Here is a 27153-nt window from a genome sequence, read left to right on the forward strand (position 1 = left end):
ATGTGCTCATTCTAACATGTTATTGTTTCTATAGTAATAACCTACACAGGGACTTTTATGTAGAAACATAAAGCACACATGAACATATTAAAATTAATATAATTTAATTATCGATATGATTGAAGCTTTCTGTAAAAAGTGCATTCTTTTTTTTTGGAAGTGGTCTTCAGTTTCAGTACCAGTCATAGGTTAAGCTATAATTGAGCATTTTACACAGTATAATATTTAGGGTGTATGTCTTTGAGGATTCTCTGTAACATGAGCAGCTCATTTTTCTGTCTTATTAATTTCAAATAAGAGAAAAAAGAGAAAGACTGGTGAGGCAAATCTTATGCTGTGGCATAAGAGGAATGCAACACTTCAGGACATGCTGTTATAGGAAAATAGTCAACATTATTGTGATATAAGTACCACACCCCCGATTAATTATTTATCTGTAAGTAACTCTTGATGCATGCCGTTGTTGTGGAAGTTTGGAGAAAATAATACACTAGTAGGCAATGGGCAAGAGTAAAACGGTTTCACAATTTATTGTATGCTGTTGCGCAACAGGTCCCAATACTCCTCATGTAGCATGAGAGAGGAAGGGCCCTGATATTGTGTTACACTCAGCTTTTATAAACATGATTCAGACACAGAATCTAAAGAAAGGAAAACATCATCTACCATTGTCTAGACGGACAACACGTGATTGTCTCCTGATTAGGATAATCTTACCCTTACCAAGGTCTGCCTAGAGTTGTTTATGAGCCAACTCGTCTCCAGTTCATTTTGACCCTGTAATATTTTATACAAACAATCTCTAGTAATAACAATTTCCGATCAAAACCAACTTCTAGTCCTGCACATAGAAGGTAAGACCTTCAGACAGCTTCTTAGTAAAAATTTCCATCACACTGTGTGCAGACAGGATGTGTATATATGAGACTGACAGAATGTGACATTTTAAACTCAGTATAATGCTTAAGGCTTCTTAACTTGATGTAAAGGTTGGCAATTCATGTGGTTACGGTCTGGTTAAACTAAATTGAAAAACAAATCTTGCTTTAAAAGGTACTTTTCCTGTCAGTGTATAACATAAACCTTCATGTTTGACTAACAGTAAAAAATTAAAATGGGTATTTTTGACCCTAGAAGAAAATAAGACATAAAATAGCATCACTTCAATACAGCATGTTAACATAAAAATTAACTGTGTGTTTTATGCCACAATTGAATTTCTTGCAAGTTAAATAAACTTCCCATGTAATGAAAAGATTTGCTTTGTTTGGTGGAGTACTTACGGATGGGCAGTGTCTGAAAGCTCTCTGTGCGACTAAACTCCCCTTGGCCTTTTCCATTCACAGCTGCCACTTGGACCTCATAAGTAGTGTTGGGCTCAAGGTTTGTGAGCAGCACTATTGCTGAAAAATGAAAGACGGTGCAGGAATAAGGGTAAAAAAGAATCGGGAGAAGAGAAAAAGCTAGAGAATGGATTTAACTGACACTTGAGATAAATATAGATTGTAGTCTTATATCAAATTCCAATTGCCTTCCTCAGTCATGACCATGGTTTGCAAGTCCAATTATTCTTTTGCTCAATCATGCCTCTTTGGCAACTCTTCTCAGCATTATGGATATTAGCTCTAGGCCTTTCAAGTAGTTGAGCTTGCTTATCTGGCTGTCTGATTTGTCCTTTATGTTCCCGCAAGTCCTTCTGAGTGTTGTGGAGGAAAAATCAATTTGTGATCCAGAAACACTGCAATCTTGGCCAACACTGAGGAAGACTCGCTACTCAGGCCCTCTAGGCAGCTGAACCCAATCCTTCTCAATCCCTGGCTTAAGGTCACTTCTTTCCCCCTCTTCAACAAACATCTATGGTATTTGTGTGTTTGTGGAAAAAGTTTATTTATCTCTGTATAACAGAATTGTAACAGACTTTATCAAAATTTTGCTACTCTGGTAGCACAGTACATAAAAAATAAAATGTTTTGAATATTGCATATCACATGTCTATACACTTGTTACAAACGTTACCTAGTGTTGATTGTGAGAGCAAGATTATCACTTACTTTGTGTTCCATGTGACTTGACATCTCTCCAGTCGCTTGAACTGATGTCTTTGTATCGGACCAGATAATGACCAATAGGAACACCACCATGAGAGTCTGGCTTCATAAACGTCACTGTCGCTGTGCGCTGGGCCACAGAGCTTAAATGTACCGAGTATGGGTTAGATGGAACATCTGAAACAAGCGAGAACAGCGAAAACATAAACAGACAACCTGATATATAAGTATATAATGGCTTACATAATCATGCAACTCAAACAACACAAAACAAGACACTTACAAACTCAAAACAAAAGAAAATGTTTACAAACCCAAAACTAAACAAATTCTTTACAAGCCCAGAATGGCTTGAAATCCCCCCAAAAAACAAATTGTTACAAACCCAAAACATCTTGGAAAAAAAAAAAAACCTTCTTGAAAAAACATCTTGGAAAAAAAAAAAAATTTAGACGCAGTTACCACCTATTGTTTATATTATTAATTTTTTTGGAATTTGTACAGAATTCTGAAAACAGGCCACATGCACACTGGTATGCCAGCACATATTCTAACAAATAATCCCCTAGGACTCCTAGGTTCTTAAAATGGGATGTGGTAGCCTAGTGGTTAAGGTGTTGGGCTACCAATCGGAAGGTTGTGAGTTCGATTCCTATTCCGATTGGGCTACCAATCGGAAGGTTGTGAGCTCTGAATAAGGGTGTCTGATAAATGGTTTAAAATAATTTGCTGCATAGTAAGTTACATACAGAGAGGGATGACAGAGAAAAGGAAAAACCAACATAACATGTTTTAGTAAGGTGCTAGTCCACTATTAACTGCCAACATTCAGTGTACCTTGGCAAAGATACCACGAGTCTCTAGAACTGCATAAGCATAGAATATTTCAGTCCCTGCAGCGCTTTGATCACCGAAACTTAAAAAAAAAGCCCTTTCTAACACTGTTAAATCTTCACCATTTAGATTGTATCATATCCTTTCAAAGTAATCACAATTGTAGTAAACTGTCCCACACAGAGACAGTAAAAGGTTTCATTCAGGTATGTGTGCCAGTCACAATCGCCTTTAGGATCGTTCCATTCATTTTCCCTTGCTGAGCATGAAGAGACATCCTGAGCTGAATTACAAGCACCTACCTCTATCAAGGGAGAGAATGAGAGAGGGAGAGAGGAAGAGAGGGAGGCAGAGAGAGACAGGGACAAATGATGGAGAAGGAGATTATAAGTGAGAGAATGGAAGGGGAGAGAAATTAAATGGGTGTTAGGAAAAGTAAGAGAGTGAGTTTGTGAGTGTTTGTGATTTAGTGTGGTAGTCTGATGAGGGGGAGGGATAAATATGCTTTTGACTTGGAAGTATTATTCAAGAATTCTAATGCTCTGGCTTTTCCGTTTCTCTGCTTGTGTGGTGCACCACAAGGAGAGTCTCTCAGAGTTTCTGAGAAAATACACACAGTGCCCTCTCCTTGTTTCCCCTGAAATACTCAATGAGTGTGTGTTTGTGTCTCTCTGTGTGTGTGTGTGTTTGTGTGTTTTAATTGATGTCTATGAACATAATGAATCATTCCTACGTATATTCAGCAATGTCCTCTTTTTAAGATCATGTGCTTTCTTAAAGCATTATGAACATGTACTAAGAAAAAAAAGGTGAAATATAATGAGCACAGCGTATTTTTGCATCTTGACAAATGTGATGGAAGACTGGTGAATTAAAGACGATGGTGACAAACTGATTAATGCTGAAGCTTATAATCAATATTTCAAGAACTAAAAATTCAGAAATGTGCTCAGGGGCATTTCCGTAATCACACAACAGAAGCTCTAGGCTCTCCCAAGAAGCCCCTGTTTTAAGACTTGACTAACAAATTCCACTTCTCAGACTGACAGACCGACAGACAGACTGACTGATTTTAAATTGTGGCTGTTAAATAAGGCTTTTCCACTAACCTGCCTGAGCCAAGATGAACTCCTGGAACCGCATGCCAATGTTGTTTCTGGCTGTGCAGTTGTACCGGCCAAAATCCCGGTCTGACATGGGAGTGACCTGGATAAATGAGAGTGCAGTAAGAAAAACTAGTGACCCAATTTATCAGAGGCCTGAATGAATTGAATCTGAGCTGTACCTTGAAACAAAAGTACTTTGAGTGCAGAAGATTAGACACAGTTTAGACAATCAGAGAATGAATTACCGAGGATATCGGTTACCTTCAGTGAATGGTACAATGAGTGCACATGTGGCTGTGTGTAAGTACCTCCAGCAAGGATTTGCCAGGAGCGCTGTGTACTCTCATGTTGGCCGTGCCCTCAGTAGGTATGGTCAGCTTGTCTCGCCGCCACAGCATAGTGGCCACAGGGTTGGACATCACCTCACAGCTGATGTTTACCGGGTTCCCCTCCCATGAGAAAAAGATGGTGTGATTGGTCTGGAACTTGGGTGCATCTAATAGAAGATAAAAAGCCATTAGCTAGTTGAAGCATAACAAGCCTGGCTTTGGACTAGCATGGAAAACAGAACTGAGATGAGCTGCCCAGAGTTAATTCTGAGCAGAAATTGCAATATAAGCTAACAGATCACTGGAACAGGTAGACCCATTGGAAGAGAATAACAAAGCAAGCTTTGTGACTGTCACAGATGTGAGTGTGCCTGTAGATACACACGTGATAACCGAAAAGTGCATCTGGGAGCATGCTTGCAGCTGGGTATACAGGCGTGTGATCAATCTGAATATTTGGCACTGCAATTTCCTAAAACAACCTGCCCAACCAAACTACACTTACTGCCAATCATTTTCACATTCGCAGTGTTTTTGTCTTTCATTATATCTTTCTCTGCCTTTCCTTTTCTCTGCCTCTTTGGCAGGCTTGTACACTTTTCCACTGACACACATGCTTTTTCCATAATAGAGATTGATGCGGTCTCCTGTGTCACTATAGTCAGGCAACTGAATGGGTGAGATAATGAGTGCCACTGTTGGATTGTTCACTCCATTGAGCCCCATTTAGAAGACATTCCCAGTTCCTGTTAAACCACCCACTTCCCAGTGCTCTCCCCATATACCAGTGTCATCCCAATGGCTAAAATGTTCTCAATTTATTGATGGAATATAGAGTCATATCACCGAAACTGTGCCTAAAGTAGAGAGGAGACAGATATTCGACATTAACTATGGAGATTTTCTGTCACCTGGGTCAATTTTGAATATCTAGTAGCAATAATTCAGGATGACTAGACTTGTGTTATAATTTTAAAGATGTTTCACCACTCATCCATAAAACTGATGAAGCCCTTCTGAACGGATGAAACCCCACTGATTGGTTAAATGTCTACCATCCTTCAAATGCATTATAGACTCACTAAAAACATTCCAATTTGAAACCGGTAGCACATGGTACTTTTTTACAACAGCATGAGATGGAGGAGGGATGGGAATATTTCCCAGATTCTCATCTCCTGCTGGTGTGATTAAGAGTTGTCATGTGTGTACATGTGTCTGGCAAACACATTTGTAGCAGTGTGTACTTGTGGCATTTCTGTAATTAATATACACTCACACTCGATATCCAGGAACATGCTCTTCTGGTGCCCTCCAATTCTGCTGACAGCTTCGCAGTCAAAACGGCCCCAATCAGACAAACTGACTCCCACGATGGTCAGCATGGACTCACCATGATGCCCACGCACCTCCACACGATCATCTGGACTCTGAAAATACAAACCATTTAAATTAGCTGTACACTTAACTGAGCTCCAACACTGAATATTAACTACAAATAGTATGTCATATTACTTTAATGGCCTACTACTACTGCTACCAGTAGCCCAAAGAAAGTTAGATTAATGGGTTTCAGTGGCTAAGTACGAACTCAGGAAGGTGTTCTCAGAGAATTGTCCAGGATCTCAAATTATACTCCTCAGCAGGATTTTGTGTCAAAGAGAGTGCAGCTAGGATGTAATATACAGTAGGTTTAGCAACATTAAATGTCCTCAACAGTATGAGTTGATTTAAACAGTTTTTGATTGAAGTCAGGTGTTTCAATCAAGGGGATGGCACTCAGTAGGCAGTACCATGTATTAAGAACATACACTTGAGGAATTGGTAGCTCAGTAGTTAGGGTGGTGGACTACTGATAAGCAGGTTGTGAGTTTGAATCCCTGACCACCAACCTGGGACCGCTGCTGGACCCTTGAGCAAGGCTCTTAGCTCTCAGCTGTATAAATGCAAGTTGCTCTGGGCAAGAGTGTCTGCCAAATGCTGTAAATTTAAATATTATTCTCCTTAGACAGAAATCCTGTGTAACATCTAAAGAATACATGCCTCTCATCCCAATCATGAAGCATGGGGGTGGCAGTATCATGGATTGGGGCTGATTTACTGCCTCTGGTCTAGGACGAATTTCCATGGACCTATGAGTTTTGGATTCTACCAGCAAATTCTACAGGGGAATGTCTGAGTATCAGTCCATAAACTGAAGCCAAACTCAAAGTGGGTCATACAGCAAGACAACAAGCCTAAAGACACAGGTAAATCTATAAGTAAATGGTTAAAACGGAAAAAAACTAAACCCATTAGAAATTTTGTTGAAGGACCTAAAATTTCGGGCAGGTCCTGGCCTAATGGTTAGAGAGTCTGACTCGTAATCCTAAGGTTGTGGGTTCGAGTCTTGGGCCGGCCACGACTGAGGTGCCCTTGAGCAAGGCACCGAACTCCCCAACTGCTCCCCGGGCGCCGCGGCATAAATGGCTGCCCACTGCTCCGGGTGTGTGTTCGCTGCTGTGTGTGTTCACTGCTGTGTGTGTTCCCTGCTGTGTGTCTGCACTTTGGATGGGTCAAATGCAGAGAATGAATTCTGAGTATGTTCATCATACTTAGCCGTATGTCACGTCACTTAAAAATTTTGTTGAAGGACCTACAGTAAAATAGTCGCAGAATGAAACCAACCAATATCACTACAATAAAGTAGTTTTGTATGGAGGAATACAGCCTGTTGTGCAGGACTGATCATCAGCTACTGTACCAGAAATGTTTGGTTGAAATAAATGCTGCTCACAAGGGTCACACCAGTTACTGAAAGCAAAGGTTCACATACTTTTTCAGACAATGATATTTAATATTACAGTAGCTCATTTTGTTTTATAAATAAATGCAAAGACTATATTGTTTTTGTTTGTTTAATTGGGTTCTCTTCATCTAGTTTTAGGACTTTTAAAAATTTGGGATCTGCAAAATTTTTGCAGAAATGCGTAGGGGTAAGAACATGACCCTGTTTAATAATTAATTAAATTTTAAGGTCAAGTCAAAAAGATTTATGAAGTAATTTATGATCTGAAAATGTCCTTCAGAACTTCTAAATTTGCAATACAGTTCTTTCATAGGTCAAAACAGTATAGTTAAATTGTATAACAGTATAACAGTAAATTGTTATTACTAGAGATTGTTTGTATAAAATATTACAGGGTCAAAATGAACTGGACAAAAGATCACTATAGTAATCCAGGTTACTTCACTCACAAAAATTTCTAATATCACAGAGAACCTACACTGTCACCTTTTTAAGCATGTATTTAGGGTTATACTGGCAATACAACTTGGACACGGTGGTACTGAAGTGCTTCAAAAAAATGGCATTTATGGCAAATACTATAAAATGCAAGATTGTTCAATGCATGTTTAGGCAATGAATACTAGAATTGGGAAGATGGCAGTACATCTCAACCTTAATACAGTAGTTCTTCAGTAATTCTCCTCCTCCTACCTACAGTATTTCTACACTGTGAATTCTGTTATGTTACAATGAGTAACTGGAGGTGCTTCCTCTGTGCTACACATCCCTCCTTGATTACTCTGTACCTTTCCCATCAGGCAGGCGATTTAAATTGCTTGCTGAGCAGTCGCTGCTAGATTAAGCATAGGGGTAGGGTCTTTCATAAAGCTCCTGTCAAAGATCTACAGACTGCTTCACTGAAGAGCAACTCCATTTACCTCCATTGTTGCTGCCTAACAACTCTGCCTTTATGGTATTCTAATGCTCTTTGACAGCTTTTCTTCTTTTCATGTTTCTGGACTGGGCGTCTCTGTTGAATTAACTATTGTGTGGCATGCATTTTTATTCAGTGCAGGCACAGAACATGGAGGAAGAAACTGAACTTTATCTCACAAAAGCACCATGCAGCACTGGTAGCTTCATAAGGGCATGCCAGTTTTTGAGCACTAACAGGTTTGACCATGGTTGATGAATTTCAAATACTGAAGCTCACACAACAGACAATGAATGAATGCGCGCATCAATCAATCGCCATGCTTCATCAACAAATTGATAGAATTTGTGGAACATTGGACAGCTATATTTAAATATGCACAGATGCTGGGTGGGTACACAGCAAGCATATTCTGATGTAATGAATACATCATGATTACTCATGTTTGTATTTCGTATATATTTATTAGGGCAATTTTTTTGATGGTTTCTCAGGTCTCTGCATAGAAACACATCATGTTAGAGTGCTTATTCAAAACTAATTACTGCTTACCAAATGCCAGATCCTGTGCTAACTGTACCTGTCTAGAGTTGTACCTTTTGTCCATAGGAGAAGCTCTGTCCATCGCTGGCTCTCTTCCAAGAGATCTCAGGCAGGGGTTCACCCTCAGCTTTACAGGAGATCATAGCAGCACTGCCCTCCACTGCTGTTACATTCCTCAGCTTAGTAATGTGTGGTTGGACTACAAGCAGAGTAAAAAACAGACAACCCATAAAGAATAGTGAAAAACAAGTTATTTACACAAATAAAAGCCATCAATATGTAATAAAAAATTATGCACGATACTACTAAAATATAAAAGGTATGCAGGCACCAGGCAGACTTGAATATACCTGCACACACAAACACAATTACTTGTGCTTATATAATATATTTAATGTGATAATTTTCTTCTTTGTGTGGGATCGATAACTGATACAGTATAGTAACTCCTTCCTGTTTGACATAAAATGGTGTAAAAGAGTCAGTAAATACTGGATACATTAAAGCTTTTGTCCCACAGGTCACATGTTTATATCATAAAACAATGAGACAGATTTATATCTTTGACCCCTGACAGCTTCACTACATACGAAACAGTCCCAGTGAGCAATTCAGTGTTTAATATGTCTTCAAAATTAATTACACTAGCAAAGCAATCCTGCTGTTGAGATTACAAAGATAAATAACTGAAACTGTGTATGTTTGCAACTCAGACACAGTTCATTAGTGTGCACAACTAATTACATGATGAAAAATAAATGTCTGAAGTCAACTGTTTTCTGCAGTACTAAATAGAAAGAAAACTACTGTATAACTAGAGAAAAGCTCTTTGGGGGAATGGGGTCTTATAATAAAGCTCATGTGCTCAGTTGGTGCTTGTACAGTATATTTCAGGACAGTTCATTGAGAAGAAGAACATTGTCTAGAAAAATCGAACCTAAGACTTTGACATAGACTTTATTAGATCGAGAAATAGTAATAATCTTATTAGTATGAAAAGTGAGACAGATGTAGAGACATATGATAAGTAACTACATTTCCCATCATCCTTTGCTTCCCATGCAATAACTAGGCATCACTGAAATGAACTCTCTGAAGAATGTCCTTTCCTTGCACATTGAAAGGATTCTGATGACTACAGAATAAATCTCCATACATTTACATGAGCTGACAAGGTGCTATCTGAATAATCTAAGAAGATGCTGGCAGCTTCATGAAAATCTAAATTGAAATTCTAGGCCATAAAGAGTGTGTCACCCATTTTCTTAAATTATTTTATAAACCTGTTTATGGAAGGAGAACTGGAGGGCCAAACGTGGGAGGCTGATGACAAAAAGAAAAAAATCCCTGTCTCATTCCTCAGCAGAATACTTTATAACTTATATATACTCTGGACTCAGTCATACTTTTTTTATTTTACCTGCATTGTGTATACACATAAAGTACAGTATAGACAAGTTTTATACTATACATTTAAGTACACAATTTGATGTACATCTATGTGCACCATAATCTCTATTATAGCCTAATTTGAAAATAAATCTATTAACTGCTAAAAATGAAAGTATGCACTCAGTGACATAGTTTCATTGTAGCCTGAAGTTATAACTTCAAACGTTACACCAACCCCATAAATTCTCCTTAATAAAATGTGTGATTGTATGTAACAGTGAACAGCACGCTGCCATGCGCAGAGGAAGAATAAAACTCCAAATCTATAAATCCATTTTGTTTTCTTTATTATTTTTTACCAAGATTTTTTCATGTAGATAGTTACAGGATATTATACTGAAAATAGAAAATTCACAGTAATGCAATATGTAAATAGAGTTCTTTTTATGTCAGCCAGTGTAGAGAGCTTTTTCCCCAGGCAGAAGAATGCTGTCAAACATATTAACATAATATTTACCATAGATGTTTACCATAAATATAATAGTACATTGTTGTTTGTTGTATTGAGATATGAATTACATTTGAAGGCATTACTTATTTGTCACTACAATGTTTTTATTTTATTTAATTTTTTTTTTCATAGTTGCTATATCAGAATTCAAAAAGCAGAACTTGCACTTGTATTTACCTCAATTGACTAAGCAGAACACAGGATTAATTGAGCCATGACTTAACTGTTACCACAATTATTTTTCTAATTTATCTATGGTTTAAGTATGACTAAATTAGAAGCAATAATAAGTGTATAAGTAAGTAAGTAAATATTTAAGTAAATAAATGCAAAAAAAAAGATCTATTTGAAATAACTTGAGAGATTATACTAATATATTGCTAAATCAAGAGAAACGTTTCATTGTATATTGTAGCAGACCCAAGTTTCCTGTACATATGACAATGAAGACTTGAATCATTATAAAAATAACTCCCTTAGCGGATTCGCAAGTTATGTAAGTGGGGAATAAAGGTAGAATGCTCACCGAATACTTTGAGGAAAATCTCCTGCTGCACATCACCAGCTTTGTTGGAGGCCTTGCAGGTGTAGGAACCACCATCGTCCTGCTTAATGTTGCGAATAGTGAGTGTGGTACCGCGGGCTCGCATTACATACTGCTCCGACTCCTGGAGTTCAACCCCCTTCCTACCAGACATAGCAAACATGTCTCAGCCACAGAAGCATTACTGCTCAAAATGCAAAAGCACAAACAATAACAAAACAGAAAAGAAATAGAAAGCTGCAACAAAACTATGTTCGAAAATATCTCTGTTTTATTTAGTCATTTCTCTGAATATTGGAATAGTAAACATTTAACTTAAGCTCTATAGATAAAGGTGTGCAAGCAGCAACCATGCGATTTAATGTTTCTTGAGTAAGAGTTTATACTGAAGTAATGCTGGATGTGGATTGAGTGGAAATGAAATCTGTTAAAAACTAAGGAGCATATGTGGCAACAACATTAAGAAGAGGAATCATACGTACAGTACAGAGAGTCATACGCAATAGACATGTTGGTCATGTGTGGTAACTGTGCTGCTACAGGACTAGATGATACTGGATTGTAAGTGGTATGATATATAACTGCCTGGCCAAAAGAAGGACGCCACCTGGATATAACTAAGCAACTAAACGATTATACTCTGTTAAATTATTTAATTAAGGGGTCGAATTATTGGCCTGCATCAAGCAACAACTAAGGAGATTGCCAAAACTACTAAAATTGAGTTAAGAACTCCCGAATCCAACACCGTAGTAAAATCTAGAGGGACATTGGTGTACCATCATCCTTGAGGAAGAAATGTGGTCTTGAATGATCATGAATAGAGATCACAAACTTTGGGTTAAAATTAAATATTAATAATAGTAGAACTCACAGCTATGTTTAATTATGGAACAAAAACATAAATACATGCATAATGCAAAGGGACTGGGACTAAACAGCAGTGTAGGGTGAAGAAAAAACTTATCAATGGGGCTAATCCGATAAAATGGCTTCAATTTGCTAGGGACCAAAAAGAGCTATGGAAAAAAGGCAGGTGTTCTGATGAGTCCCGATTTGCCCTGCTTTAGAGTGATGGGTGCATAAGGGTAAGAACAATAATTATAATGCCTAGTGTCTACCATACAAGCCTGTGGGGCAGTGTTATGATCTGGGGCTGCATCAGTTGGTCAGGTCTCGGTTCAATAACATTATGTGCCCAAAAAATGAGGTCAGATGACTACCTGAATATACTGGTTTTCCATCAGTGGATTTTTTCCCCCTGATGGCATGGGCACCTTACAAGTTGATAATGCCAGGATTTATCTGCCTCATATGTAAAAGAGTGGTTCAGAGAACATGAAAAATCATTTTCACAAAACGACCGGCCAACAGAGTCAAGCCTTTAACCATAATGAGAATCTTTGGGACCATAATGAGAATCTTTGGGAATCTTTTATGCAGCAGTCCAACTCTCCCATCACCAATACAAAATTGTAGTGAGAAATTAATGCAACTCTGGTCAAAAATTAATGCTATAACTGCATGACACAGCAAATGCATGTGGTAATCAAAACAACCAAATAGCCAAATATTCGAATGTGTGATTTTTTTTTTAAATGAAAAGGATGAAAAGTAAAACAGCATAACAAAAACTAATTGTTCCCTCTTTATCCAGTTCCCAATTATAAAGTAGAATAAATAAATAAACGCAACTAGAAATACAATTAAAGTGCAAGTTTCAGCAAGTCTGCTTTAATTGGCAGTGCTTTCTCAGTGTTTCCTTTAGCTTTTAGTTAGACTCATTCATAAAAGGTCAGCATGTGCCAGTTCTTGGCACCAATCGGACTCATCTCCTTCCCTTGCCAATCTCAGTAGACGTAATTACAGTGATTGAGGGCCTGTAATCAACATGTTGGGTCGCCTGTCACTCAAAACCCACACATTAGAGGTGAAAAGTGTCCACTCAAAATCAAAATGTGTCATTATGGAACTTTCCTGTGACTCCTCAATTCTTTTCCCAGAAGTCCTGTGGTGCTATTGTATTGCAAAAAAATGTTTTATAGCACAAAACCTTTTAGTGGAAATCCATCTGTTTCATACTGGGTTATAAGAACAGTGTATTTGAGATAAACAATGATTCGTAACATACGAAAGACTTATCTACAGTATATAACAGAATAAGAGAAAATGTAATCAAAAGAAAGGAAACAAATGTTTTCCTAAAGTAACATTTCCGTTTTTGGGACACAAACCTATGGACACAAACCTAACTCTATGATGGGTTGTCCTGCACATCAGCACGGTTTATTGTCTGTTATAAATACAAACCCAAATTCATAATTAAAAGGATGTTGGTTGGAATGACTGTGTGTGTCAGGATGCAGTGACTTTTACCTGTGCCAAGTAACATCAGGTTCAGGAGAGCCATAAGCCCGGCAGGTGAATGTCACAGATTCTCCGTAGTCAGCTGTTGCATTGAAGGACTGTTGTGGCACAGACAACACTGGAGGAACTGTCAGAGAAAGCATCCGATTTGCTATTAAATTAAAGCTATTTCTGTTTTTCCTGAAAAAAGTACTTACTACTTTGACTGTATGGTTTTTACAAACATCATTTTCTTGTAACTGTACAGTGTCCTAGAAATGAAAAGAATTTATAAATACAATATTACTATTGTTACGTTATTATAAAGAACTGTGGCCTTCTATCTTTATCCTGATATAAATATATTTCCTAACAATTCAGCAGTGAATATTCATGCCCAGAAACACATGTAAAATAGCTGCATATTCCATGCATGTATTATCAGCCTTGACGTGACTTCACTTTAAAATAACACTGATAGAATAAATAAACCAAAGCACTTTCTGGCTCTAAATCAATATGCCCTATCCAGTTCAGTTTATTATATTGTGAAAGGCTAAGGAGGAGAACAAAAAGTCAAGGGATTGGTCATCCAGATGACCTAAGACAATCTACATTGACATTCTGATAAATTAGCTACATGTTCAATTATTCACAGTGATCTGTGCCCACATTCACACACTTCGCTGCTTGCTTAACATATTGTAACTATTTTATAATCCATGATCTTATTATTTATTAAAGGTAAGACATACACTATGTGGCCAAAAGTAACGGACACCTGACCAATCTCATCCATACGTGCTTGTTGAACATCCGATTAAAGATTTAGTTCTTCTTATAACAGCCTCCACTATTCTGGGAAAACTTTTCACTAGATTCTTGAGTGTGGCTATGAGGATTTGTACTCATTCAGCCATATGAGAGCATTGATGTTGGGCGAGGAGGCCGTGTGTGCAGCTATTATTCCTAAATCATCCCAAATGTATTCAGTTAGGTAAAGCACAGGGCTCTATGTGGGTAACTCGGGTAACTTTGTAACAACACTTTGAGGAGGAACCACATATGGGTCAGGGTTTCCTTATACCTTTGGCCATATAGAATGATGTTATGTGGTCTTTTTACATTTACACCATATGCCCTTATCTAGAGAAGCTTACATTTTATCTCATTTTATATACAACTGCACAATTGTGGGTTAAGGACCTTGCTGGTTCAGGGATTTGAACTTAAACCTTGTGACAAGTACTGTAATCCAACTGCTTAAACACTAGGCCATAACATACCCCTCTTGTGCAAGGGACAAAATGCAATGTATAACAACGATATAACTGTAAAATGAGTTTACATTTTTTTTTTTAAATTTGTGTTTGTGGAACTCTGATGTTTTCCTAACAAAGCAGAATTTGCAGCTTATTCTGTTATTTGACAATATACATACTTATCTGCTTTGTTTCCTTACTCCAGCTGTTTTGAGTTGACAAATGGATAGGACTCTGCCATTTAAAATGGGTGTCATTTTGAATTATGCTCCATTTAAGACATAACATAATTTAATGGAGTATGAGCTAGGGTAAAAAGATTAAATTAAGGGGATGTTTTATTCATGGTCAGTTTCAGGCTGGCTTGGCAGCATATTTGATCAACTAAAACATCTCTCTCCTCCTCTATTAGACACCAGAAATGCACACACTATTTGTTAAACAGAACACACATAATGGGTCATTCTTTAGAAATCCCCAAACTACTGACGGTCTAGTTCGAATTAATTCACCGATCTTCCTCCACTTATTATGAGATAGAGAATGCAATCATTAGGTGATATATGATTGTGGGGGAGACGTTTAGAAGGAAATTGTGGGAGGTAGGCTACAGGATGATAAGAAGAATTTCTGTGACGAGGGCCCTTTGAAAAAGCAGAGATCACAGATTAGCTGACGGCAATGGAGTCTGTGATGGGGGCCGTCACCATTGTAGCTGAGTTCAATTATTCCTCTTATAATCAAATCTGTCTTCTCAGGAGAGCAAACACTGCACGCTGCTCTGGTTCTGTGCTTGTACACTGTTTATGTCAATCCACTTCAGTACTAATAGAATACTTCACTAAATGTAAATCATGCAGTCGATATGCACACACACACACACACACACACACACACACACACACACACACACACACACACACACACACACACACACACATGTTTAGATGTCTTAATTATTTTAGCGAATTTGCAAAATACTATGTGCTAGAGGGTGGGGTCACGAGTTTACATTACCAAAAATATATCAGCAGACAGAAAACATATGACACTGTTGTCAAGGGAATCACAGCACAAAGAAAGAAGGTGAAGAAAATGGTAATTAGTTTTTGACTTGCACGAGTAACTGTAACTATAAGAATCGATTTAAATTCACTATAATTTAAAAAATATCATACATAGTGAATCAGTAGTATTTGTACAGGAATGATAATACTCAAGCCTTTCAGTTAGAGACCTTGGCTACACATTGGTGGTTTTGTCTGTCTGCCTGCCTGTTCTTTTGGGTTTATGGCTTTTGAAAATGTTGGCATTTGTAATACCATTAAAATATAATGATATTAAAAGTCACTGTAAGCTACCAAGGAGACACAATACAGTCAATTACATCATTGATTATTGCTGTAGTAAGAATGTAAAATCTGTAAATGAACTCTAACATTATGATGAAAATGTCACTGCACCGCACACACATTTCTTAAAGATAGTGAGAGGAGCTGATTTAATTGGATATCCTCTTGACACGTCTGAACACACCCGAATTCATCGGCTGCCATAATTTAGGTGTTTAAAAATAGAAACTTTACTGTTATCAATGTTTTTTTTGTATTTCACATCATGGAGAGTGTTAGGAAGGATTCTAAAAGGCCCTGGCAAACACAGCCTTTGTTTGTTGAGACTGTAAGAATATAAGTAGAACAATTTAGAAAGTCTAAAGTCAACTAACTTATCTGGACTTAAATATTGAGTGAGAATTCTTAATCATTTGAAATGTGAATAAAACACAGCCTGCACTGGGTTGGGTCTGGACTGCCACCAAGTCCAACCAGAATATTACTGACTTTCTTGCCAATCAATAGCCCTTTTCCAAAGGCTATAATCTAATTGAACTCATTTCCAGATGAAGGGACCCAACTGGAACAGCATTGCTAATATGAGACATAATTGGGCATAAAGACATCAAACCAGGCCAGTGAAGCATCTGGCTGAAGCTTAAAACACTCTGCAAGGCTGTTCATTCAGCACCGATGAGCTTTCCATAAATACAGGTTTTACAGTTCTGTGTCTTTGTTAAATATATAAAAAAAAAATAATTTGACATAAATTTAAAAAAGACAAAAAGATGTAATACCTTTTGTGTTTTTGTTTGATGTCTCAAACTGATTCAGCCTGAATAGCAGACACACTAATACGTTTATATGGAGTGCGCTGGTGGCTGTGTGCGTGGTTGATTCATTTGTTTTAGGTTAGCCTCTGATGTGTGTTGTCATGTCTGCCAGATTATCGGCCATGCCTCATTGAGCAACCTTATTAGATCAGTGGGAGAGATTTCAGCAGGGTGCTATAGAGACTCTGGCCTATGTTCACCCTCATCACATCAGACATAAAATATCATGGTTAATCTCTCCATATCATCGCTGCTCATCTTCATCCAAACCTCCAGCTTCATTATCATGATGGCTAATAGCTAAGAGGTCATCGTCTTCTTTACAAGGTAATCTTAACAGTAGAAAGCAAAATCAGCACTGAGTAATGGCATTGATTTCAGGAGCACTGTGCACCGAATCAATCAACTAAAAGTAAAATTATATTCGCAATGTTTTTAAGCAATTTTAAAAAGTAATGGTACCTCTGCACACTATACAAATGAAGCAGGTTATGCCCATTGTTCAGAAAAATATTGAAAATAGTAGACATCCAGAAAGACACTTTAACCTGGTCTGAAATAAACTACAGTTTTGTCACTTTTCTTTTTTGCTTTTGTGCTCTAGGCACATCTGAAACTATTACTTTTCCTGATTCTCTTTCGCCAGGCTTCAGCTTTCACTGAGCTTTCACTTCACAGCCATTATAGCACTTTGTCTGTGATGGAAAAACTTACCGTTGACAACCAGGATGATATCTCTGAAGTCAATCTCACCCCTGGCCTCCACTCGGGCTTCGCAGCGGTACACACCCTCATCTGCTTTAGTCACTCTCTGGACTTGTAGGTTGTTGTTCGGTAGGAGTTGAAACTCTATAAAGTAACCAGCGCCAAATTAATGAAAAAATCCTAATTAAAAGACCAAAAGAGTTATATATAATTTCAGAAAGGCACTTGATTACACTACCATCAAGTCAACGGCACTATTTTGAACACCTAGGATAAAAGATTCCTTTAAACCCCTTCAGTTTTACGATCTATAAATAGTCTGCTTTGAATTTGGAAACTGTCCTAATAGCAGAAAATAAAACTTGTCTTAAGTCTTGATTTCTGTCTTTTTTTTTATGTAATACATTACTTTTTCAACTTTGAAGAGTTAATTATGAATCTGCAGAAATTGCTTGCGTCTAATATGTATTTTTGTTTAGCTTTTGTACAAGGCACTAATGGCAAAACATTAAACATTGACTCACTGTCAGTGTCCTCGGTGAGCTCCATATTGTTGTGGTACCATGCAACCACAGGCACAGGGGAACTGGTGACATCACACACCACCTCGGCCACATCGCCCTGCCGGAACTCCTGAGGTGAAGGCACCTCCCTGAATGTTAATTTTTCTGGGAAGAAACGACAGCACAGACCACTATATTATGGCAATATGATATTATATGATATTTTAACAGAAAACTGCTTTTTTTTTTGAAAGGATAACAAATGATTAAATGTGTTGGGCTTGCTGGGGAATGTAGAGGTGTCTCGGCTAGTCCTATCAAACTTGTACAAGGTACATCCATATTGTATTTTCTTTGCCCGTAAAAAATTAAAGATGGATATCTTGTCTTCAGGAGGATCTTTGATGATCACTCACTACAAGTCACAAATGATGCAAAGGTAAAGAGAGTGAAAAGCTACAAATACTTTAGCGTGCACACCATGGGTACTGTATATGACTCAACCTTGACCCTAACCACCATCTGCTTATCTAAGAAGAATAAAGCCCTGACTCTCTTCACTTCCTGTACAGGTAAAATGTCCTACTTTCATCCTTACCACCTTTTACAGTCAGACAATAAAAAGCATCCTGACCAGCTGTCCCACTGTTTGGTATGGCAACTGTCAAGAGTGCAAGACCCTAAAGCGGATGTGAAGAACAGCTGAAAAGATTATTGTAGTCTCTATTCCCACCAATGAGACCTTCTATCACAAGTGCTACATGAGAAAGGCCACTAACATTATGGATGACCCTCACACTGCTCTCATGAAATGTTCACCCTGCTGCCACTGGCATATGGTATTGGTGAATCCATGCCACCACCACTAGACTTTTCAACAGCTTCATCCCTGAAGAGGTCAGACTGCTAAACACATTTCTGACCCCTAACAAACCACCTGGAATAATCAAGACCCTTCCCTTCCCCTGGATGACCACATTTGTTTGTCCCTGCAAAAAGTATAATTTGCACTTGTACATTTGTGTATGTATTGTACATTTTGCAACATTACTTTCCAATGTATACACGTTATACAGAAGATTGACAATAAAACCCGCTTGAATTGACTTGATCCTATTTTAGGAACACTAGATGTGTGAGCATATGGCCAGAAAATGAGACACTATGGCATGGCACTAGCATACGCATGGCATTAGCTAATACATTTAATCTTAATGAAAGCAAGTTATCTTCTTCATATCTTAACAGTCCTTGGCGTTGATCCACATAAATAAATAAATAAATAAATAAATAAATAAATAAATAAATAGGTAGATAAACAAACAAACAAACAAACAAATAAATAAATAAATGCAAAAGACATGCCTGCTTCTGCTATTGGAACAGTTCCAGTGAAGATGACTGAGCCTAGTTAGCACTTTGTCTATGATTATTCACAGTTACACAAGTGAGAATTAGTTGAGATATTCCATTAAATCAGTTTTTCACACACTAACAAGTGGAGCACTCCGTTTGCGTGGGAAACCGTAGCACACAGCAGCTTCTCTCAGTCAGAAAAAAAATGCTTAAAGAGAATGAAAAACTTCATCAGTCCCACGTCAGCACATAAGCTCTGAGTATTGATCTGTGAATCATGCCTGTTTACACATTTCCTCTGCTCAAAATATATCTTCCTGAAGAGCTCTCAGTAAATGCCAAGCCTGCTACAAAATCAAAAGCACAGAAACGATGAAGAATCTTGCACAATATTTCTGGAAGTTTCATAGCATCCTATTGAATATGTACAGTAAAGATGAATAAAATAAATTCACCTAAATAAAGAAACTTTAAGATCTTCTATGACTTTTTGTTTAGCATATTTATTTTAAAATGCCATTAAATCAAACTGAATTTTTGTGTCTTAAACTTGACCTATTTCCACATTTATTCCATTATCCCCATTTTTTATTTTTCTTTACCTACATCTACTTTGATGCCATCAATTTCACATGAATGTAACTGGAATTCGAGCTGGATAACAGTCATCTTGCTTAAAGCATTTGTAGCCACTGAGAAAATGTCATTCTGCCATGGCTTCCATGTAATGGCTCTTCATTTCTGTCCCAATTTCTTCAGCATGTCATTTCTCTCCTCTTCTTTGTCTCTTTCTTCTTTTTGTTTCCTTTATACTTCCTCACTCTCTGCACTTGTCAGGTGCCTCAGCTGTCTCATCTCTGGAAAAATTAAATTTAGGTTTACACCAGTAGCTTTGTCAAACATCATCAATAGAAAGTTTTAAAGGGTTGCATGTAATGGATAAAAGGCAACTTTTTCATATATATATTATATATACACACAGACAATGTGCTGCCTTCTTAGTACTGAGATACACACTGACATTGAATACACCCAAATTTATATTTGTGTAAAATATCACTGTGTATTTTCTAAGGTACCTATACAATGACTCAGCCATAACATTAAAACCACTGACAGGTAAAAAGAAAAAAGCTCTTGATTATCTTGTTACAATGGCACCTGTCAGTAAGTGAGTTATATTAAGCAGCAAGTGAACAGTCAGTTTATGTGCAAGAAAAATAGGTACACGTCGGGATGTGAGCAACTTTTGATGGATGATGACTGGGTCAGGGCTTCTCCAAGACAGCTGGTATTGTGGTGTGTTCCTGCTACGCATTGTGGTTAGTACCTACCAAAAGTAGTCTGAGGCAGAACAAGCGGTGAACCAATGAGAGGGTCATTGTAACTGAACAATGTTGGAGACCAAGTACACCTCTTAATGGCAATGTTATTACCTCTTTCAGCAGAATAATGCTCTGTGGCACATGTCAGTTAGATCAAGGTGTGGACTTGGCCTACAAATCCCTAAATCTAAATCCGTTACAATCTTTGGTATGTGCTGGACAAACACTCCAGTGAAGGCCTCACCTCACAATATCTGCTGCAAACGTCTTCGTGACAGGTCCAGATTTTTAGAGGGCTTGTGGAGTCCATGCCTTGATGGGTCAGAGCTGATTTTGTGGCACCTAGCTAATTTTAGGCCAATGGATCTAATGTAATAGCTGATCAGACAATATTTTCATGCACCAAAGTGTACTTTGTAAGTATATATATTTTAATACCTAATTTCTCAGCCCCTATTTATAAATGAAAAGGGCCCACCAATGAGAAAATATAATATTATAAATATACTGAAGGGTTGACTATTCTTAGAGCAGTCCTGACAGTGACATGGTAGTGGGTGTCATGGCGGTATGTGAGTGTGTCACGGCTGGGTTTAGAATAGACCAACAACCAAAAATATCCAAGAGCCATAATTTGGTCAGAAAATGGTAGTGATAAAGGACTAGAGGATGCCACAAAAATTATGCTTGGAGACAGCTAGATTTACAGCTATTCAGACACAACTACAGACTTAGAGACAATTCAGACTGTTATCGAAATAATTCAAATGCGTCATGCTTAAATTGATTTTTATTTTAATTATCTCATTCATCTATTATCATGTCAGTGTTTTTGATTTTTTTTTTATAAATTGTCTCTTAGAAATACAGCAGAGAAAAATGTAATAAATGTATTACAATGCATGACTTAATTACATTTTCTTTGTTTTTGCAGCCTGTGTTTAAAGGTGGATTAAAAGCTATTGAAACCCCCACTTTTAAAGGCTCATAGCCAAGAACGATCTGACAAAGACAGAGGGATGAACTGCATCTGAATGGTGTGCCAACATTGCACCTTTGTATTCTATCTCTGAATGCATCGGAATGTATCTGTCCTCACTTAAACACTGATGTAACGTTTATATTTATGTTGTCAGGTAGTGGTAGGAGTGTCTTATTGACAAAAATGTTATATCAATATCAGTGGTTAAGCAACCCTTCTGTGGATTCTGCACAAGCACATATTTTGTATGCTATGACGCCAGTACCATGACAGTGTCATGCAGTGCATAGCTACAGAATAAGTGTAAAACTATAAAATAACCTATACAATAAGTGGCAAAATGACCACAGAGTTAATGCCAGTGAAGTGGATCCAATGTTAACTGAATGGGGTACAAAATAATACCATTCACCGACCCCAGGTCTAAAGTTCTCCAGATATAAGACTGATATAAAAAGTCCATTTTAAAGACTTTCACATCTTTTGTCACTGTTGTAATAATAAATATATGTGCATCAGGTTATACAGTATGTGGCAAATGGTAAGAATGGAGGCGAGACCTCCAAATGTTAAGAACAGCCACAGGCAATAGATTTGTGAGAGTAAAGCTATCGTTTATCAGTGGATAAAATGTTTTCAGGGTGGCCTGGAGTCAAATGTGACCCAAATCCAAGGAGACCAGTGAATCATGGCTATATTAAAAAAAAAACATTAATAGTAACTGACATCTGGGAAATGGCTCATAAACCAAATTAAGTTTGTCATGAGCAAAATTTGTTCCAACGCTGCTAAATGAAATCCTGATTCTGAAACCCCACTCCTAGTTTCATCAGATTTATTAATACTGGTATTGGGTGTGTGGGGTTGATAATAGAGAAATTTGTAACTGTTCGTAGATATTTATTCAAAGGTCATAATTCATTTAAAGAAGTAGAACGATCTATGAACTATATATGATGATCGATGATCATCAGGCGTATCATTAAAAACATTTCTCCAGATGACTGCTTTCTGAAAATCAAATAAAGCTGAGAAATCCCACTTCATGCTTCAAGCTGTTATTCATACAAAGCTGCGTAATGTAACAGATAAAGTGTGCGTCATTTGGAGGGCATTACTTTGTACAAGCTTCAATAATGATGTAGGCTCCTTATTAATAAATGTGAAATCTGAGAACATTTTGATCAGCCGTCAGGTGGCTGACCCTGAGATTGTGACTTCTACGCTTTTGCCATCATTGAAGCCACATAGCTTGCTTGTAAAACAACACCTAATAAATTTAGCATCAGCACAACCTGGGTATTTATGTGTTTTATATTTCTGTTGTCGCTAAAAGGGAATGTAGGGAAAGCTTTCTCACTCGGAAGTCTTTTCTGCATGCAGAGAGTGTGTGACAGTATAAAAACATCCTTTTTTTCTACAGAAGCCCATTCTGACATGTCACAGAGCTCTTGGAGAATTTCTACTCACAGGATTTATCCAAGATTTAGCCTGGACTTATTAAGTTTCTCTTTAGCTTGGGCCAAGCTACCTGAAAACCTGACATGCTTCCCCTGCCAAGCAGCAATAGAGCTCATTATGCACTGGAAGTAAAGGGTTTGAATCAGCTACATGTGTAGAATGTAAATATAAATAAGAACTAATAACATTTGCTACATGGTCTCTTCCAAAGAGAGAAAATGCTATAAAAGATGAGTACAAGGATTATAGAGTGAGTAAAATTAATATACTTAGGTACTTATTCTTAAGTACGTGAACCTATTTGTATTTGTATGTTATTTCTCTGTGTTCTAGCAGTAGAATTTTGTGTGTTTATGTGTGTGTGCTTATATGAACTCACGGTAAATCTCAAGCACCACCGTGGCCTCCCTTGTCTGCCCCTGTGAGTCAGTGGCTTGGCAGCGGTAGATGCCTGCGTCCTCTATGTTGGCGTTGTAGAGGGTGAGTCTGGAGCGCACTCCCTCATTGTGCAGAGCAACACGAGGGGAAGGCACCATGCGCTCACCTTGAGGGTTATACCACTCCAGGCTGATGGGTTCTCCAATCACTGCATACACATACCCACATAATCACATAGTTAGGAAAATGCTGTCCCATCCCATTGGTCATGTGACCACATATTCATGTGCTGAGGTGAATGAAAATCCATATACATATATGTACAAAAAATGCATGAAATTTAAAAACCTGTAAGGTTTTACTGCTTAATAACAAAAGAAACAGGATTTTTTATGAACCAAGCTCATAAGTCAGAGGTATCATAGTCTGGTAGCAGTGAAAAACCAAACCACCCAGTAGATGATACCCTGCAGGAAATAATGAGGAGAGCCAACATATGGCACCAAGGTGTTCTCTGCTATTAATCTTGCTGTACTGGAAGGTCATAAAAAGCATCAGTGTGGGGCAGCACTTCCAGCTGAGGTATCAATCCAGGCAACCTACACATAAGAGGGGTAGGGGGAGGCAATCTACGCCCTCAGAGGACTCAGTGAGAACATCATGGCTCAGACAGGGAGGACACAGGGAGGTCTGCAGATAATTTTTTGCTTCCAAAATGACAGCTCTATAGTTATAGAAATGTTATCCAAAGTGTGGGAGGTGAGTTTTGTAGAGTGATAAAAATCTGAAATAGTATACTGACTCTCAGCACAGCACTCGAAGTTGTTGAGGAGTTGGCTTTACAAACTTAAATGGCAAAACTAGCATGGATTTTGTTTGCGTTACGATGCTGAATTATTAGCTTAATAAAAGAAGCCTGTATTGCATTTTGCCTCTTGTCTCAAGATAACAATTGTTGTGCATGTTTTAGTGTGCACGGGAGCAGTGAGGAACATTTCCTAAAATGGATTTGAAGAGACAAAGATATAAAAAGAAGTCTGGTAGGGTACATGGCTGCTAATATACTGATTTTGATTATTTGTTCCACGACTTACTAAACCTTGCTAAAATAAGACACCACTATTGTGCCACATAGACATTAGCCATATATGATTGTGGGATAGAAAACAGCATAGAAGACATTTAAACAAGCTGCTAGTTGATGTGGAGTCATACTGAGTGTGTGCTGTGGATTGAGCTCTCAGGGTATAAGTATCAGTATGTTGCTTCTCAGTCACACTAAATGAATGCTATAGCGGCACCAAACTCAATTTGACAACGGGAAACCGCCTCAGCATACTTTAATAAGCCATGAACAACCGATTACACTCCACACTGTTACCCACGATGTTTCTTGTATAAGATTGAACTCGTAGTACCGGCCATGAAAATTCCTACATGCTTAATGTCTGTTTAAACAAAACCATACTGACATGTATTGATAAAGATCTGCTTAAGATTAACCTATAACAGGTAGATTATATAAGACTATATTTCCTATAAAGTATCAATGCTTTTCTTTAGGTCATTCCTTAAGCTTATACCACCTCAGGAGGTTGACATGCATGTTTCAAGGGCATGTGGGCAGCTAAGATGCAGACATCCAGCCAGGTGAACTAATGAGTTGTCACAGGGAGGATGACCAGCAAGGGTCTGCATGCCTCACCCTGTTAGGGAACAACCAGAGCCTGGAGCTCAAAAAAGCCTCACAGCAGATTAGGGACACACACACACAGATGCATGCACACACACACACACACACACACACACACACACACACACACACACACACACACACACACACACACACACACACACACACACACACACAAACACACTTTACTGACCTCAGATCCCTTCTGCCTTAAGTTCCCCAGTGTTCATCCATACAGAATTAACACTTCCACTTGCAGACTGAATGCTCCCATAAAGAAGCTAAGAAAAATAATGTACCCCTAACATATATGAATATGATTACTAGTATTAAAAAATGACACTCTATACCTTCACCACGTACACACTTTTTTTTCTATTCAGTTTTTGCCTAACGCTTTAGAATGCATGCCTCATAATTACTTTGTCCAATAACCTCAGGTCTTGCCTGCTGGTTAACATTTGCATATTTCTATTAATCAACTGAAGAATTGCAGTGTGGAGCTGACCTGTACATGTGAAAAACTTTGACTCCCCGACGCTCAGTTCTACCTTCTTCAGAGAGATGGAGACCTGGAGAACACCTGACAGAGAGGGAGATAAGAGAACAGGTCATGAGAAATTCATCACACAGACAAAAGAGAGCCCTATGATCCTAGAAGAAAATCACACTAAGCCACTGGCAGCATGTAAAATGCTGTATGTGAACCTAGAGAGATGAAAGGCAACTGATAAGGAGCAGTACATAAGATAGAGAACCCAATAAAAAAAAGGAGCAGACAAGAATAAGCAAGTGATGAAGTGATATGCTTTCTGTTTTTTTCTCTTGCTGTGTGTATCTTGCATCACTTCGTCATTTAAAGGGTTAAAGAGAGCAACCGAGTGGTAATCTGCTATAGCTGATAGCATCATGCTGTTTTAATAAAGAGAACCTGAGACTGAGAAATAGAACTTATGTGAGTATGTGTGTGCTTGAAGAGGGTGGGGATAAGGTGTACGGGTTATAGAATATGGTACCCCTCATTACAGAGTGCGGGCTGCTCAGGTGTGTTGCTGTGCAGAAAAACGTCAAAGTCTGCATATGAAGTAGCTGTATAATGTATGCATGGGCTGAAGTCATGAATCTGTGAGATGGTGTGTGCGAAGGAAATTCGAGTCTTTTAGCTCAGGAAAATGAAATAGAGGGAAAATTCCTGTAGTTTCTGATTGGCTAGTTCCTCCCATCAGAAAATGACTGACTAATGTTTGTATACATCTCCTTTGTACTAGGGCAGAGGCTGAAATGGATAAACATTTCTATACATCCTGTGCTTATATAATGTACACACAAGGATATAAACACACACACACACACACACACACACACACACACACACACACACACACACACACACACACACACACACACACACACACACATACACACACACACATACACACACACAGTGACTGCTATTCTTGGCAATCAATAGAATTTGACAAAATGATTAATTACAGCACCATCAGGCAAGAGGCAGTCATCTGGTTAGACGTGTCTGAGGGTATGCATGAGAGCTGAAACCAATTTATAATTACAATCAGCAGTACTCAAACTGTACCCATTTATTGTACACTTTCTCATGCTAAACACCACTCTACACCATCTAAAACATAGCTGTGCTCGGGCGGGACTGAACATAGCAGCTGTTATTAAGTGACATTATAACTGTTATTGTACAGTGTGAGTTCTCTAAGTACACCTTCGGGTCTTTTGTAGATACTGTGTATAGGACACAGCCTCTAGTTATGATATCATTCTGGTGGTTTAAAACATATAGAATACAGCTAATTCTGTTCAGTTTCTTTACAGGTATAAACAGGATATACAATGTTTTTAGTCATGCTGTCATGATTTTGTAGAAGAAGCATATGCAAGTGCTGATTTTCTTGTGCAAAATGTGCAACACAAATAACGCAATAAATGGA

At 38.0% G+C, this 27153-nt stretch overlaps 1 protein-coding gene across 4 annotated transcripts in view; it reads right to left on the bottom strand.

The window, feature by feature from the left end:
- The window catches only part of ncam2 (neural cell adhesion molecule 2), a 159772-nt gene that overhangs the window by 19965 nt on the left and 112654 nt on the right, over positions 1 to 27153 (bottom strand). For all 4 annotated transcript variants that reach the window (XM_047815434.1, XM_027164778.2, XM_027164777.2 and 1 more), the window contains exons 2-13: positions 25698 to 25772; positions 23498 to 23704; positions 18016 to 18159; positions 17501 to 17635; positions 13388 to 13505; positions 10994 to 11154; positions 8618 to 8763; positions 5597 to 5747; positions 4297 to 4484; positions 3992 to 4088; positions 2052 to 2225; positions 1284 to 1403 (exon numbers count right to left, since the gene is read on the bottom strand). In XM_047815434.1, the coding sequence (XP_047671390.1) occupies positions 1284 to 1403; positions 2052 to 2225; positions 3992 to 4088; positions 4297 to 4484; positions 5597 to 5747; positions 8618 to 8763; positions 10994 to 11154; positions 13388 to 13505; positions 17501 to 17635; positions 18016 to 18159; positions 23498 to 23704; positions 25698 to 25772 (1716 nt within the window). The remainder of the gene's footprint in view (positions 1 to 1283; positions 1404 to 2051; positions 2226 to 3991; positions 4089 to 4296; positions 4485 to 5596; positions 5748 to 8617; positions 8764 to 10993; positions 11155 to 13387; positions 13506 to 17500; positions 17636 to 18015; positions 18160 to 23497; positions 23705 to 25697; positions 25773 to 27153) is intronic.

Source organism: Tachysurus fulvidraco, chromosome 6 (assembly GCF_022655615.1).
Source record: "Tachysurus fulvidraco isolate hzauxx_2018 chromosome 6, HZAU_PFXX_2.0, whole genome shotgun sequence".
Classification (NCBI taxonomy): Eukaryota; Metazoa; Chordata; class Actinopteri; order Siluriformes; family Bagridae; genus Tachysurus; species Tachysurus fulvidraco.